At 46.5% G+C, this 16,804-nt stretch overlaps 1 protein-coding gene across 1 annotated transcript in view; it reads right to left on the bottom strand.

Annotated features, from left to right (window-relative positions):
• CHSY1 (chondroitin sulfate synthase 1) overlaps positions 1 to 15,468 on the bottom strand; it is a 72,336-nt gene extending 56,868 nt beyond the window's left edge. The window contains exon 1 of the mRNA XM_002749084.7: positions 14,658 to 15,468. Coding sequence (XP_002749130.2) covers positions 14,658 to 14,977 — 320 coding nt within the window. The 5' untranslated portion in view covers positions 14,978 to 15,468. The remainder of the gene's footprint in view (positions 1 to 14,657) is intronic.
• Positions 15,469 to 16,804: the final 1,336 nt, after the last annotated feature.

Raw genomic sequence — 16,804 nt, 5'->3', positions numbered from 1 at the left:
CTATGAACTAAGAGAAGTACTCCCAAAGGGCAGAGCATAGGACATGAGCTAGACCAACAGAACAGGGAGCCTTCCCCTGAAACAGGGTAAACATCAAGGAATTCAGGGCAGAAAAGGGGTGTTGTGAGGCGAGGAAGGAGGCTGATACAGTTTGGCTGTGTCACACCCCAATCTCCTCTTGAATTATAGCTCCCATGATTCCACAGGTTGTGGGAAGGACCCAGTGGGAGATAAGTAAATCATGGGGGCAGTTTCCCCCACATGTTCTCATGGTTAGTGAATAAGTCTCATGAGATCTCATGGTTTCACAAGGAGTTTCCCTTTTGGCTTGGTTCTCATTCTCTCGTCTGCCACCATGTAAGACGTGCCTTTCACTTTCCACCATGATTGTGACACCTCCTCGGCTACACAGAACTATGAGTCTATTAAACCTCTGTTTCTTTACAAATTACCTATTTTGGGTATGTCTTTGTCAGCAGTGTGAGAATGGAGTAATACAGAGGCAAATGTGCAGGGCCCGGCAGAGTGCACCAGAGATGCAGGCCTCTGTGTTGCAAAGGCCACAGGAAGCCTCTAAACGGAATGCAGCAGAAGACAAGATGAAGGCCCACACATTCTCAACTCCCCAGGAAGAGAGAAGAGGGCCAAAGGAAGCCAGAATGGACACAGGAAGACCACTGAATAAACCACGGCAGCAGCCCAGACCAGGGTTTAAGAGACAACAGCTGCCCACCAACAGGGAGAAGAGTGGTCAACTGCAAGGAAACCATGTAAAGGCTGCTTCTGCTGGGCAGCTAGTTTAAGGCTAGCATGTCACGCTTTTCCTCATACTTTCTTTTCACTATGTATTAAGAGCTAAAATTGTTTAGCTACAATAATTCATTTATACAGACTACTTCCAAGAAAAACATATCATGGAGAATAAAATAGTAAATTTAATCCTAAGATCAAAAGAGCAGTTACCAGATGATGTTCTCTTAAATTTTATTTTACCTAACTGTCACAAGTGTATTTATTATAGCAAAAAATGACTTGAAGGATTAATGAAATCCACGCACGTCTTTAAGGGAAAGTCTTCGGAGAGAAGTATCTGAAAAGATGCACACCAAACCTCTGGGAAGAAGTGCACAAGGAGGGAAACTGGGAGGAGGTGGAATGCGTATGGACAAAGGCGACTTTCACTTTTTATTCTATGCATCTCTCTATCGAAGGACAACTGTGTAAGTATATTACTTGTTTTGAAAAAAAATTACTGTGATAAAATATACATAACGTAAAACGAATCATCTTAAGCATTTCTAAATGAGAAGTTCAGCGGCACTCACAGTGTTGAGCAGCCATCACCACCATCCATTTCCAGAACTTTTTTCATCTTCTTACAAAATTCTAAACATGATACTACATTTGTAACTTTAAAAACAACTTACAATGAAGTACTTGGAAAACAAATGACTGGCTTTTCTCTTCCAAACCCAAATATGAAAAATAAAAACAACTTCAAATGTATCTCTTTCAAGTAGAGGCAAAATTCAATGGAATTCAACTTTCCGCCAACACGCCTCTCAGAAAGTGCAAGGATTAAATACATGCCATTTTTCATCAAATTTAGGATGCTGATTGCAAGCTGCACCACTGTTTTATCTATCAACAACAAATTTAAAAAATACTGCCAATCATAATCCCATGACGCCAGTAACGATAAAATGCACCCTAATTTCTGAGATGTCAGAATCACAGAATGGACATAAGATGGTGTTGTTAGTGTTTTCTCTTAGTTAGTGGAATTAAAATGGACCCATATTCTTATGCCACTTAAAGAACTCATTAACAAAGAAATAGAAACAAATTCAGCCCATACATTCATTCCCTGGTATTAAGAGACACTATACTAGGTACTGCACTTCGTTTTCATAAAGGATATGCTCCTGAAGAAAAAGGATGCAGAACAAACATAGAGATGTGGCAATTCATTAAAAGTCAATCCCACCTATAAAGGGACAAGTCCTTTTGCAAATGAGACTGAACTGCAACCTGCACAGAATATGTGACAAGCCACACAGTCTTCCGATGCAGTGACATCTGGAGGAGAGAGAACTTCTCAGAACTCCTCCAGCTTTGCGAAGTCAGCAAGGACCAAATTACATGGCAATGACCCCCCATTCAAATCAAGCAGCCCCTGCTAATGCTCTCTTTATGGAGAAATGTGTTTCATTTGTTGGCAGACATAACAATTCTTTGAAGATGTAAATAATTTCAGTGCTTGGCACATAATAGAGGTCAGTAAGTGTGTGGACTGAATACTGCCCACTCGTGTACAGTAAGTGACTTAATGGTGCCACATGTGTTTCAAAAGGTCAGAAATCATTTCTATCTTGTATCTTTGAGAAATTTTCAAGCTAGGAAGCCATGAAGATACTAAGACACCATGATGTTATTTGGGAGATGGGGTGGGTAAGAAATGCCTGCCTTCAAAGAACAACATACTAAGGAGGCAATCTACAGCATCATGGTCAAGAGCTGGTTCTGGAATCAGGCCATGGGGGTGAGAATCCCAGCTCCACTTTGGCTGAGTTACTCTGTGCCTCAGTTTCCTTCTCTGTAAACTGGGGTTGCTGTGACAGTTAAATGAGTTCTCTGTAAAGTACTTAGAAGCCTGCCTGGCACAAGATAAGTATGACTTACTATTAGTGAAGACAAGAGTCTGCAAATCCAATAAGGTAGTGAAAGAAAAGGAAGACAGGAAAGTGTGGGCTCCACATGGACTAGTCAGTCTCGGGGTACATGGAGCACAGGTAATCTGAAAAATGCTTCTTACATTTCTGGCTAAAAACGTGAGTCTCATGCTATGTATTGAAACCCTTTCTTACGATCAACTTTAGACAATGCTACAGGATAGAAGTCTAAGACTGTAAATTTCACACGTGTTTTTGCTTTAGAACACCAGAAACTTTCCTATTAGACTGAGGATGAAACTTCATCTTAGTTTGGCCCTACTTCCCATGTGCCCCACCAGAGAGAATTCAGTGAAGGCGGCCCTGGCAGTACAACCAGCACGTACACAATTAATGGCTCAACTATGACTTGAAATGGTGTAATTTGCCCAAGAAGAGAAACCAATTAATTTTAAAAACAGACAGTCTAACCTCAACCCTACAGTTTCATGGTAACTCCACCTAATTATTATCTGTTCCTTTTTAGGTAACCCGGGGGAAAAAACCTCATGTTGTCCTTTTCTGTTCTAAATGACTGGTGGTTTGAGGGAACTCGCTCGATGTCAAGTCTCTGTAAACCCTCCAATCTTAAGAAATTATGATCTTTTCAATTAGGGTCCTTTAACTTAAATAGCTCCACAAAGTGAACGAGGTCTGGAACATAAATCGTGATTCCCGACCATCCTGAGGAAGGAGGAGGGGATGCAGTAATAATTTCAAAGAACTGAAGGAAATGCTGCTGAAGCAGCAAGGGGGCCGCTCTTCTGCAATATCAACAGGTCCAGCTCCTTCATTTTCATAAGCAAACGTCAGCTTTGCCATCAACACATTTGTTACCGGGAGCAAAGAACTCTCACTTAATTAAAACGACAAAACGTTTGCAGAGGCCTTGCCAGAAAGCTCATTTTCAATGAACTGACATCCAACTCTTGCTCAAGCCCAGATAAGACAGCTGAAATTTGAGAGTGCCAAGTGACTCTTCCATTGCTCTAGGTTTCTAAATGCTATCCCTATACTGAGTTATATCACAGTTAAGTAATTCAACTGGACCAATATCCGCTTAGCTAAGGAATGCCTTTGCTGGTTAGGACCTGACCCATTTATACCAGAGGCTGTAATTTTTTTGTGTGGAAAATCAGACCCTGGTGATGACCTTGAGCAGTAGGATATAAATAACTCCCAGAAACTTAGAGTTCCAATAATGGAACACTAGGCATAAATGGGTTAATACCATAGTCTCCATTTCTATTCATTGTCTTAAGAAAAACTACATAAAATATACTTCTGTACAAAAGTAAATCTATAGCATGACACTTGTCCTTGGTAAACATTCATAAGATATGGGTAAGTTTAAAAAGCAGGCAACAGTATACACTTGTGATGTGGCTTACCAAGGGAACAAAAGTACATATACAAAAATAAAATAGTACAACTCCACCCCAAAGTATTGACCGTGGTTATCTTTGGATGGGAAAACCAGAAAGGATTTAATAACTTTTTTTTTTTCTTTGAAACGGAGTCTCATCCTGTCACCCAGGCTGGAGTACAATGGGGCAATCCCGGCTCACCGCAACCTCCGCCTCCTCGGTTCAAACAAGCCTCCTGAGTAGCTGGGATTACAAGTGCCTACCACCATGCCCAGCTAATTTTTGTATTTTTAGTAGAGACAGCATTGTATTTTTTGCTGTCTTGTATTTTTACAAGGCAGTTTGTATTTTTAGTCAAGACCAGGTCAGGCTGGTCTCGAACTCCTGACCTCGTGATATGACCGCCCACCTCAGCCTCCCCAAGTGCTGGGATTACAGGCATGAGCCACCACACCCAGCCAATAGTCTTCTTTAAGTTTTCTACATTTTCTAAGTTTTCTGCAACAGGTATATTTAGAGTTAGAAAAAAAAGTTTTAACTGGGCAAAAGCTTTGAAACTAACAAGCAACCAAAGAAATAAAAACGTGACAACAGAGAGTTTTTACTTTTGTAACAAAAACTTTTTTTGAGACTGAGTCTTGCCGTGTTGCCAGGCTGGAGTGCAGTGGCCTGATCTCGGTTCACGGCAACCTTCACCTCCCAGTTTCAAGAGATTCTCCTGCCTCAGCCTGAGTAGCTGGGACTACAGGCATGTACCACCAGGCCCAGGTAATTTTTGCATTTTTAGTACAGATGGGATTTCACCATGTTGGCCGGGATGGTCTCGATCTCTTGACCGCATGATCCACCCACCTCAGCCTCCCAAAGTGCTGGGATTACAGACGTGAGCCACCGCACCCAGCCACATTTTTTTATCCTACAGGAAAAACTGAAAGAAAAATGGAGTAAGACTGAGTAGTTTCTATTGCAATTTTTAAACTTTGATAGTTATCCTATTATTTACCATTAAAAAGATAGGAAGATTTTCCTTGAGTTTCCCCAAATCACTATTATATGTGCTGATGGTTACATAGCAGTCAGTTTGAAGGGACTCATGATAAAATCATCCCAGAAGTTAAAGAAGGGAGAATATGGGTTTTTCCCTTTCTAGAACTGATAGATAACAGGAATTACGTGTATATACAGTTGTTCCTTAGTATCCAAGGGGGAGTGATCTTAGGACCCCAGAGTCCACAGATGCTCAAGTCCCTGATATAAAATGCTGCGGTATTTGCTTAACCCTTCACATATCCTCCTATATACTTTAAATCATCTCTAGATTATTTATAATATCCAGTACAATGTAAATGCTATGTAAATATTGTATTTATTTGTATTATTATTATATTGTTATTTTTTATTGCTTTTCCCCCCAAATCTTTTCCATCCATGGATGGTGGAATCCACAGATGTAGCAGATATGCAAGGCCGGCTGTATTTACATTCTTCCCCATTAGAGAAGGGATTTAAGACATCTTAACCAAAACGTATATAGGATGAGAAAAATCAGCAAGAAAATAACACCAATGAAAAGTAAGAGTAGAAAACTCAAAGCAAGGAACAAAAGGCAACTCCTGGTTGGGAATGCCCTGTCCAGAGCAAAGCCTGAATCAGTCAGAGCACTCTCAGGAGTAAACACTCCAATTGCACTGCGCTCCTGTGCTGAGACCTATCCGCCATCATGTGCCTTGTGGATCTGCTAGTGATGGGCCCAAATTCAGCTACAAACTTTCCAGCAGGCAGCCATGAGAAGTCACAAGACTGTGTCCTACTCTTCAGGGTTAAGGGTAAAAACTCTTTCAGATACCAAGGCCTGAGGGAAACTTCTCCCTAGGTCAATGATGGAGAAAGTAGGTCAAACATGATAAGTTTCCTTACAGGAAGCACAGTGTGATGGAGCAGCAGTCCGAGTTCATCCTCCCAAAAAAGTACATGGAGGGCTCTACGCTGCCAGTCAGAGCCATGCGCCTTGAGAAAAGGCAGAGGTCTTTCAAGGCTACCAAGTGATGCCATGGGCCTCTCTTCAGCTGGAAGGAATCCCCACTGGCAGGATGCTGCCAACACTGCTCAGTCCCTCAACTCCATCTTCTGCCTTGGTCCCAAGAGCTCTGCAGCAAAGGCATTCAGTTGCAGTTTCCCACTTCCGTGTATGTGGTTTCCTCTTTCAAAACCTTCAACTGTCTCATTGTGCACGTCCTTATGACCTGCACAATCTCAAATTAGTTTTAAAAGAAGGTGGGAAAACACAACAGAGGTTGTGAATGGTGGGAAAATTATTTTAAAAGAAAAATCAAATTATACTTGCTACTGTCCACCCTAAAAAACAGACTTAAGGGGAAAACAAGCATTAAAGAGCCTTTTTTCTTCTTAATTAAGCTGTTGGTGGGGTGGATTACAGGTCCCCACCTCAATAGCGGCCTGGGCACAAGCCCAGGGGGCATTCCGAGGTATTAAGAGCTAAGAGGACCATGCCCTTTGAGCCCAGGTTCACAAGAATGGGAACAGAGACCACAAATTGGCCACTTTTGGAACTAAGAATTAAAATTGGGAGTGGAAATAACAGAGGGCAAATTCTGATCTCATGAGACATTTCCAAAGCTTGAAAGAGTTGCAGAGCTACTTTATATAATTTGCATATCGCTGCTGTACAGTTAAAAGTGTAAATACACAACCAATACTCAATAATCTGCATGAGCCAAAAATGAGTATTGTTTAACACAAACAATTACAGAACCCTGAGCTTATTCTGGCCGGCTACTTTGCAAATCACCATCTTCCTGGACTGAGGCACTAACCCTGTATGAAGCCCACCTAACAGTCACCAGCCAACCTGGCTCTACAGCCTCCACGGGCCAGCCCTTTGGGTTTTCCACTCCACACACGCCTCCCAGGTGATCCCCCATATCCCTTTTCCAGTCTCTTGGACACCGAGAAGGCTGGGAAAACTGTCATCGCGGGTAAGAACAGCCTTCCACACACTTCAACCACTCTCCGACCCGCTCTCAGTGTGCACGGCCTGGCGACATGAAAACCGGAGCAGAACCTGCTGATCAAGGACACCTTTGCAATCCCCAGGCTGGATTTAACTGAAGGCCAGAAAACTTGATTCCAGCATTAGCTTCTGAGGCCACATTCTGTGCCTGGATCCATGTGCTACTCTAAGTCTCGCCCAATTATCTGCGGACACTACCATGGGAAATATACCGATAGCGAAGTTAACAGTCAGCCTGTGTGCCTACGGTCCACCTACAAAACCACAACTGCAAGGGTGTCAACAACTACACTGTCAATAAACCTCAGGTGTTTCGTTTACAAACACCAACTTGACACCAAATCAGAGCACACTGTACCTTATTTTTAATCATCCAGAAAACATATTTGTCTATGGAATAAATGCTGTAGCTATAAATACTTCAGAAATGACACTGAATTCAGGTGAGGAGATGGACAGCTTTTACGCTTCTAAACTGTAACTAGGTTTTCTTGTTCACCCCAATTCCATCCCCAACCAGAAGCCAAAAAGGCATCAACGACAGATGGAGGCACTGAGTCCTGAAGACACAAAAGCTGGGGCCCCTGCATTGAGAATGCTGCCAGCAGATCCTCCCCAGTATCACCTGCAAGCGTGAAGTCAGTCACGGAGGAAAACAGTCGTTACACTGACCACGTAAATGTGTGCTAAAATAACCCTGTCCTGTCACTTCAGCAGAGAAGTAATGGTAAGTGACTGAAACAAGAACGGCCTGCAGCCCTGTGCCTAGCGGACCTCCATGCCCACAGCCTCACATGCCCAAAACAATGCACAGTTCCTCCCAGAGCTGCATCTTTTGTGGTTTTACCGTAGCTTTATTACAAAATAACTGCTCACCGTAGAAAAACGACAACATATAGAAAAGTGCTAAGAAGAGTCTCAACGATCATTTGGCATCACAGTGACTACATTCTTTTATGTTTCCTTTTCTAGGCTACACAAACATATGCTTTGTTTTAGTTTAAACACAAAGGGCCTTGGACTGGTCAAACTGTCTCACAGCTTACTTTCACTTAAATATATTCTGAGCCTCTCTTCATGTCAGTAAAAATGTTTCCGCCACACCAGTTTTACTGTTAGACATGCAGACCACACTATGGATGAATCAGTTAGGTCAATTTTGGTCCTTATCTCCTAAACCAGGACACCTAAGACATCTGACATTTCCACTTCATATGCACACCTTTTCTAGAACTCCTAGACCTCAGGAGAGCTGCATTTTAGAGTTTTTGATAAACACTACCCAAGCGCCCCTCAACAGGTACCGGTCCTGTCCAACTCTAGCCATCCTCTGCAGTAGCAACACTACTGGGCTCATCTTCCAAAACACACGTCCCATCAGGCTACTCTCCTGCTGAAATGTCACCGACAGCTCTGGACACCAATCACACAAAGCCCAAATTCCTAAGCCTGGTGCACAGACATTCCCTCCATGGCCCTGTCCACCAGTCTTCCACCCACAGCCTACACCCAGCTCCAAGCAGCTGGCCTTTCTCATTGGTCCTTCACTAATTCCTGCCATTTCGCGTTTCAAGAAACCTGCAGTTGTCTGCTTCAAAAACATTTCTTCATCTTCCAAGACTCAGGTAGGGGCAAAAAAAAAAAAAAAAAGTGGGAGTGCGGGCGAGACATTTCTTGATCCATTCACACACCGAGTGTAAGCCTCTTTCTTCTGTTCTCCCACAGTGAGTTCAGGCAGCACCTTGACAATCCTCATCAACCAATACCGTCACTCATTTCCCTATGAGACTATGAACTCTGCAGAGACTGGGCCCAGTATTAGCAATCTGCTTTCAATAAACAGCAGCTTACTTAATGGACAGGGAAAAGTGAAGCTGCCGGTACAGTGGAAACCGTCATGTACAATCCCCCACTGACTACCACAGCTATCCCTGGAATATTCTGTTTGAGGGCATCAAGATCTTGAACCACGACATAAAAAACTACACTCATTTTCAGGGCCACATTGTTCACTAGTCTTCTACAGGAAATCCATCATCTGAAATGACTTGGTGCTCCAAAAGTTCGCTTTGAATTTTATATGCAAAAGCCTTCTGTATGAATGTTAGACAAATTCAATTCCATCTACGAAAGTGAAGACTGCTCTGAAAGGCTTCAAGATAAACATGATTTATTAGCTCAAGAAATAAGGAAATGGGCTGGGCGCAGTGGCTCACACCTATAATCCCAGCACTTTGGGAGACCGATGCGGGTGGATCACGAGGTTAAGAGATCGAGACCATCCTAGTCAACACGGTGAAACCCCGTCTCTACTAGAAATACAAAAAATTAGCTGGGCATGGTGGAGCATGCCTGTAATCCCAGCTACTCAGGAGGCTGAGGCAGGAGAATTGCTTGAACCCAGGAGGCGGAGGTTGCGGTGAGCCGAGATGGCACCATCGCACTCCAGTCTGGGTAACAACAGTGAAACTCTGTCTCAAAAAAAAAAAAAAGAAAGAAGGAAATGAATTCAGATTCATAAGGTAGGAGGATCTCATTAAGGTTGGTAAAAGTAACAGTCCACCTTCCTTTAAAGCATCAGGAAGAGCTCATTAACTGATAACATTACTTTGAAATAAGATTCCTGGATCTCAAGCTCCTGCTTCTCAAACTTTCTTCCCACAGCCCCCTATAGACTGATGCTCATCTTTAACGGTGCACTTCATCACTCCTGGGGCAAAGGGAAACCATCCACCTCTTTCTTCTGACCACATTAAAGAAAGAATAAAAGCATTCCCTATCTTCAGCCCAGAGAGGGTAAGAACCAAAACAAATAAAAGGTGCCGAATTAGCTCAAGATTGTGGGCATAAAAGTGGACAAACAGCAAAACACGCGTGCCTTTTTCTTTTTATCAGAATGTTGACTAAAAAAATCTAAACAGCATAAAAACTCTCCCAGCAAGAACAGGTGAGTGTGGCCAAGAAATGTCTGAAGCAGATGAATAACAATGGGGAACTTGTCCACCGGATATTAAAATATTATTCAACCTCCAATAATTTCACTGGGTGGTACTGGCACAAGAACAGAGAGAAAGATCAATGGAACAAAACACGAAGTCCAGAAACATACCCAAGAATGCTGAGTATGATGGAGATGGCATTTCAGATCGGGAGGGAAATGAGAACTTTGTCAACAGTGTGTGGTGCTGCCACCACATACTATTGGAGGAAAAAAATGAAGTTGAGATGATTTCTACCCTTTCTAGAATTAGGGAAGAAATGTTACCTTTAAAAATCTCTCCAGGGCACTAACTGTGAACCTAAAACCAGAAAGGGAATGACATAGACTGAACTACATAAACATTAACCCTCCATATATCACAGAACGTAACTAAGAAGAACATTTTTAAATATGGGAAAAATACGAATTGCAGCTAGTAATGCAAGACACAAGAAACCCAGAGGTCCAGACAAGCTGTCCTTAATTCACATAATAAATGACTTCAGAGGAATCACAGTACCATTTTAAAATGAAATTACCTAGAATACAAATAATTTGCAGATGAGTCAAAATAAATAATTTTATGTTTATTTACAGAACCCCAGCTACCCACCTCCTTTTCCTGCATAAACCCTCCAGCGGCTTTCTAATTCATTTGGAATGAAGCTTCACAAGACTGGACACTAGCGAGTCCCTTCCATTTCTTTTACTGGCCTCTTGGTGTTCCTTTCCAAGCTGGTCCCTGCCTTCGGAGTTCCCAGTGCTTCCTTGGCCTTGATGCTCCTCAGTGATATTCACACAACCGGCTCTTCATGATCACATCTCAGCCCAAATGCCACTTCCTCTGCAGCCTTCCCTAATCACCTAACACAGACAGAACACACCTGCCCTGCCCCAACCCTCCTCTGTTTTCTCTACAGCACCCAAGCGGAAACTCTCTTTTTATTGTCATTTCTCTGACCAAAGAACATGAGAGCAAGCCTCCGTGTACCATAGTGTCCCCCAGGACTGAGGGTCTGAGAAGGACCACACGTACATGTGCTTTACAAAGAAATGGATCCTAAATAATCAGGATCACGCCTATGAACTTAACCACTATGGTGTCACTCAGGGCCTCCAAAGGTCAGCCCTGGCTGGTCTCTCATCAGCCACACTTTGAGTTTTGTCTTGCCTGCTTTGAAAAATCTGTTTCTTGTCTCCTATCAGCTGTCACTGCCCTACTATGTCTTGGTGGTCCCCATCCACCCCTCAAGCAGATGGCAGGTCTAGAAAGTAAAAATGTGTAATGGGCCGGGAGCAGTGGCTCACGCCTATAATCCCAGCACTTTGGGAGGCTGAGGCGGGTGGATCACAAGGTCAAGAGATAGAGACCATCCTGGTCAACATGGTGAAACCCCGTCTCTACTAAAAATACAAAAATTAGCTGGGCATGGTGGCACGCGCCTGTAATCCCAGCTACTCGGGAGGCTGAGGCAGGAGAATTGTCTGAACCCAGGAGGCGGTAGTTGTGGTGAGCTGAGATCATGCCATTGCACTCCAGCCTGGGCAACAAGAAGGAAACTCCATCTCAAAAAAAAAAGTGTAATGATGGAGACGTTCTACCATCAAAGTGCAGTGCCTTTAGTGTGGACGGGCTTTACATCCTTGGATTTTCAAAAGCCTTTTTAGCCCCTTTCTGGATCTCAGACACTTGTTGGAAAAAGAGGTTGCTAACTACTAGTCCCTAGACCTAAATTCTGACGTTTTCCATATTCGACACCACAGTACCATCTTACTGAAAGTGCTGGCATCTCCTTCATCCACAACCCAAACAGTCGTTTTTTATTAAAAATAAACAAACCCCAAACTAGAGTTTTCTCTAAGATAAAGAATGAATTCACCACCTCTCAGGAGAAATGTAAAACTCAGCACATCCATTTCTTCACTAGAGTTCTATCTTGTGCTACGAGAGTCATAATTTCCAATTTAAGGGCTCAGTGTGGACTTTTCGCCTGGGCTGCAGAGCACAGTAAAACTGTAATCATATGTTATGGCCTATAACCTCCATCCCAATTAAGGCCTTCCCCAAAAGTTCCTTAACTTTTAGCCTTAAGGCTAAAATCGTCTTGTGCCATCTCCTGCCGTCAGTCTAAACAGAGGGTTGGCAGGCGAGAGGCAAAGGACCCTAACTGGCAGGGCAAGTCCACCTCCAGCCTCCAAGTACTCTGACTTCTTAAGATCTGAGAAACAAATGGAAATTTATGTGAGAAAGCTGGAGTGACATGACACAGCACTTCCTGATAGGAGTCTTCCTTTCTCAGAAAGGCAGGTGTCACTAAGAAGAACCCAGCCTAGGGGCAAACTGTTCTGTTTTCCCCTCACTACCTGGAAAAAAAATAAACAACGAGATTAAATCTTCCATTCAAAAAAAGATGAGGGAGGAGATGTGGAAAGGAGGTCAAAAGTGAGAGCGTCAAGCCCCAGATTGGGAAATCATCCCCAAGTGTGAAACAGTAGTTCTAGTTTGCATTGCATTTTTGGAGTATTGCTGGTACATTAGGCCCCCCACTGATTTGAACATATTGATAGTGCATTAGGCCCCCCAGCTGATTTGAATATATTGATAGTGCATTAGGCCCCCCACTGATTTGAATATATTGATAGTGCATTAGGCCCCCCAGCTGATTTGAATATATTGATAGTGCATTAGGCCCCCCAGCTGATTTGAATATGCTGATACTGTAACGATGAAAATTCATTTGTTTAGGGGGCAGGGGGGAGATAAAGGAGTCAGGTAATTTACTACTTGTACTAACTAGTTTCGTAACTGTCCCCAAAATTGTGATTTTACATGGTCTGTCACTACACTAGAGTCATGTGGATTTACTTTCAAAACCATGCTGTAAATCATTTATACGGTTCATCTTCGATTACTGATGTAGCTGTTTCTCTGGTCAAAAAATATGATTCCCATAAAACCTCAGGTAATGCATGATAGATCTGGGAGACAGTCCTGACTGCCCGGTTCCCAAAGTGCTGCGTTAGTCTATGTTTACGCTACCTGCATTCTAAGCTTTTCAGCCACTCAGTACCCTTCATGGAGGGATGTGGACTCTGGACTTAAGGAGGACCCTAATGGAAATGTGCAGGAATGGAGATCAAGCCATTCAAGGGGCAGTCACTGAAGACCCCTTTCACGTTCTTCACTTCCTGCCTTAAAGGCAAGGGAGATCATACATGCTTTTCCCCTCACAACATCTACTGCCTGAAAAATCTGACCAAGACTGCATTTTAAAACTCAAGTGTAAAGGTATTGCTTATAAGAACAAACAGCGGCCGGGAGCGGTGGCTCACACCTGTAATCCCAGCACTTTGGGAGGCCGAGGCGGGCGGATCACCTGAGGTCAGGAGTTCGAGGCCAGCCTGACCAGTATGGAGAAACCCTGTCTTTACTAAAAATACAAAATTATCCAGACGTGGTGGCGCATGCCTATAATCCCAGCTACTGGGGAGGCTGAGGCAGGAGAATCGCTTGAACCCGGGAGGCAGAAGTGACAGTGAGCTGAGATTGCGCCAGCCTCCAGCTTAGCCAGGCTCAGCGCTGGCTGCTCTGAAATTTCATTCCCACACCATTCATGCTCTAAAACCATTCCCCACACTGGTTTGTTCTGTGGCTGGGTAAGACCCATACTGTATCCATACAGTAAGTGTTTCTATACTTCACACACACAGGGTTTCCATCAAATCCCTTTACTGAGTCTACAACCCTCTCCAACTTCAAATTCACTCCAATACAAATCTGATTCTAACCACACCGGCCATTCCAAAATCATCTCCCTTCTAAAGCCTACATTGGCTAATTCCTTTGTTAAACCTGAACACGATTCCAGCTGCGTTTATGACTCATTTGGCCAACGTGGGCCGAGTTACTGGATAACAGGCAAGCACCACGATGCTGAACTAATTAACACCAGAAAGCAGTTTTCCACTTAATCTACCAAGGGCCAAGAACTGCTTTTCCCCCAAGGTTCTGTCTCTCTCTACTCATCCGACTGGTGTGGTCCAGTGTGCTGCGAGCATTCTCTTTCACTTATACGAGTGCCTCCAACTGCGAAATATGAAAGTATGATGTAGAAAGGTTTTAGAACTAATCTACAAGGGCTCTAGATTTTCAAAGACAAAGGTACTCATTTTAGGGAATCCAACAATAACTCAACTGCCTCCACTATCATAGGTCCTCTTCTATGAGTTTCCCAGCATTATGAGGGAGGCCCGATCTGTCAGGCTCTTTTAACAAGAGGGACTTGGATTTGCAAAGGGTAAAGTGCCTTAATCAGGGCAAGAGGCACCCCAGTGAGGCCACACTAGTCCATTTGACCCCAAAGGCCATGTTCTAGAGCGTTGCGCTCGCCATCCCGCCTCCCATCTTTTCTCCCCCGGCCCGGCACCTCCCGCGAGGCACCCCGCTCCCGCCGGAAGCCCAGGAAAGGCCTAGGAAGCGGGCGGAGGCGAGAGCCAGGGAAGGACCCGCAAAGCCAGCCGCCGGGATGCGGAACGCAGGAGGCGGCGCCCGGGGAGCAGGGGCTCACCTGTAGGCGGCCACGGCGCGGGTCTGCAGGTATTTCTGGGCGGTCATGACTCCCACGAAGAGAAAGTTCCTGTCGCGTTGGCCGCCATCTGGAGCGGAGCCGAGCGGCCAGAGCTGCGCCCCGCGCGCATCGCCGCGCGCCCCGCCGGCCTGGGAAGCCGCCGCCTGCCCGGACCGGCAGCCCTCAGGGCTGGCGCGGCGCCGTGGGCCCGCTCGCTTCAGCTCGGAGGCGCGGGGCAGGACGAGCCGCGAGGCCAGCACGAAGCCCAGGACGAGCCCGAGCAGCACGCTGAGCCAAGCGCGCCGGCCGCGCGCGGCCATGCCCGCGCCGCTCCGCCCGCCGGGCCGCCGCCGCCGCAGGCTCCGCGCGCCCTCAGCCCGCCGCCCCCGCCCGCGGAGGCCAGCCCGTCCTAGCGCCGCGAGGCCCGGCCCGGGCAGCGCAGCGGCCGCCGCGGGCCAGCCGCGCCCATCGCGGCCCCCGAGCCGCCCGCAGGCCCCGCGCCGGCGCTTTGTTCCGCACGCCCGCCCCCGCCGCCGCGGCCTGCGCCTTTAAGAGGGGACCATGCCCGGCGCGCGCCGGCGGCGGCTCGGGCGCGAGGCGGCGGCGGCTCCTCCCGCTGGCGCGCGGAGGCGCGGGACCGGCACGACCGCGACGACAGTGGCAGCCGCGTCCCGGCCCCCGTCCCGCCCTGCCCGCGTCCCCCAGCTGGCTCGGCTCGGCTCGCGCGGCGCCTGCCCCCGTCCTTTTCGTGGCCGGCACCGCCGCCGCAGCTACACATCCTCCGGCTTAGCTCGCCATTGCAACAGGAGCCCCTCACGTCACGCACTGCGCGTTATGAAGCGGCCCCGCCGGCGGCGTGTCGTGGCCCCTCCCGGGATCCGTCCGCGCCGCGCGATTGGCGCAAAAGTGAATGAGGGGCGGTTCACGTGGCCAAAGTTTGACCAAAAAAAAAAAATCCTCTAGGGCGCCCCGCCCGCGCGGTCTGCGTTGAGGGCGGCCGGGCGGAGGGGGCGTGGGCTCTGGCTCGGCGCCCGCGAAGCCGGAGCTGCCCGTTATCTGCGCCCGGCGCCCGGAACCCGGCGCGAGGGCTGCCGGTTCCTGCACTGCGGCGCCGCGGCGGGAATATCAGCAGCCGGCCTTGCAGCGGGGGCTTCTCGGCCCCCAGACTCCACGCTGCGCACGTTCGTCCCGCACAGACCGTCCTCGCTGCACCCCACGGCTACGCCCTTCCTGCCGCCGGGCCGGCCTCCCGCTCCCGGCCCCGCGCTTCCGACCACACTGCAGCTTTGTCCGCCGTCCCGCGGCGGCCGCACGCAGGGATCAGCGGTCCCGGAGCCCTGGGGACGAACGCGCCTGCGAGTGGACGGTGAATTCAGTTACGTTGTTCCCTGTCTCTGGCTTCCACACAAAATAAAAAAAAAGGCATCTTTAATATTTAAGGCCCACGTTTCTCATACAGTACTAGCAATTAATGGATTTTTTTAGACGTGGAAAATGATGTTAATGCGCTGCATGGTAAACCTTACTTTTATTTGCATAGTGTGTGGGCAGATAGCCGGCTAGTACCCCTATCCTGGGACTTCGTCAGTATTTTAATATAGTGTATCTGCAAAAGTGCCGTGGATTTCTAAAGACAGATTTTGGGCCCCAGATTCTCTGCTCCAGATTTTAAGGTTTTTTGTTTTTGTTTTTTTTTTCTTTTAAACCTCATCCCTGGCCGGGCGCAGTGGCTCACGCCTGTAATCCCAGCACTTTGGGAGGCCAAGGCGGGTGGATCACGAGGTCAAGAGATCGAGACCATCCTGGTCAACGTGGTGAAACCCGTTTCTACTAAAAATAAAAAAAATTAGCTGGGCATGGTGGCGCGTGCCTGTAATCCCAGCTACTCAGGAGGCTGAGGCAGGAGAATTGCCTGAACCCAGGAGGCGGAGGTTGCGGTGAGCCAAGATCACGCCATTGCACTCCAGCCTGGGTAACAACAGCGAAACTCCGTCTCAAAATACATACATACATACATACCTACCTACCTACCTACCTACCTCATCCCTGAGCGCAAACGGATTTTAGGTTTTCTACATTTTTCTCCACAATACTTCAGCGAAGGCAACGAAAGCGGAGGTATCCATGTAACAAAAGCTTGTGTAGAG

Source organism: Callithrix jacchus, chromosome 6 (assembly GCF_049354715.1).
Source record: "Callithrix jacchus isolate 240 chromosome 6, calJac240_pri, whole genome shotgun sequence".
Classification (NCBI taxonomy): Eukaryota; Metazoa; Chordata; class Mammalia; order Primates; family Cebidae; genus Callithrix; species Callithrix jacchus.
The sequence above is the reverse complement of the archived record's forward strand: the minus strand, read 5'-3'. Positions and strand labels throughout refer to the sequence as shown.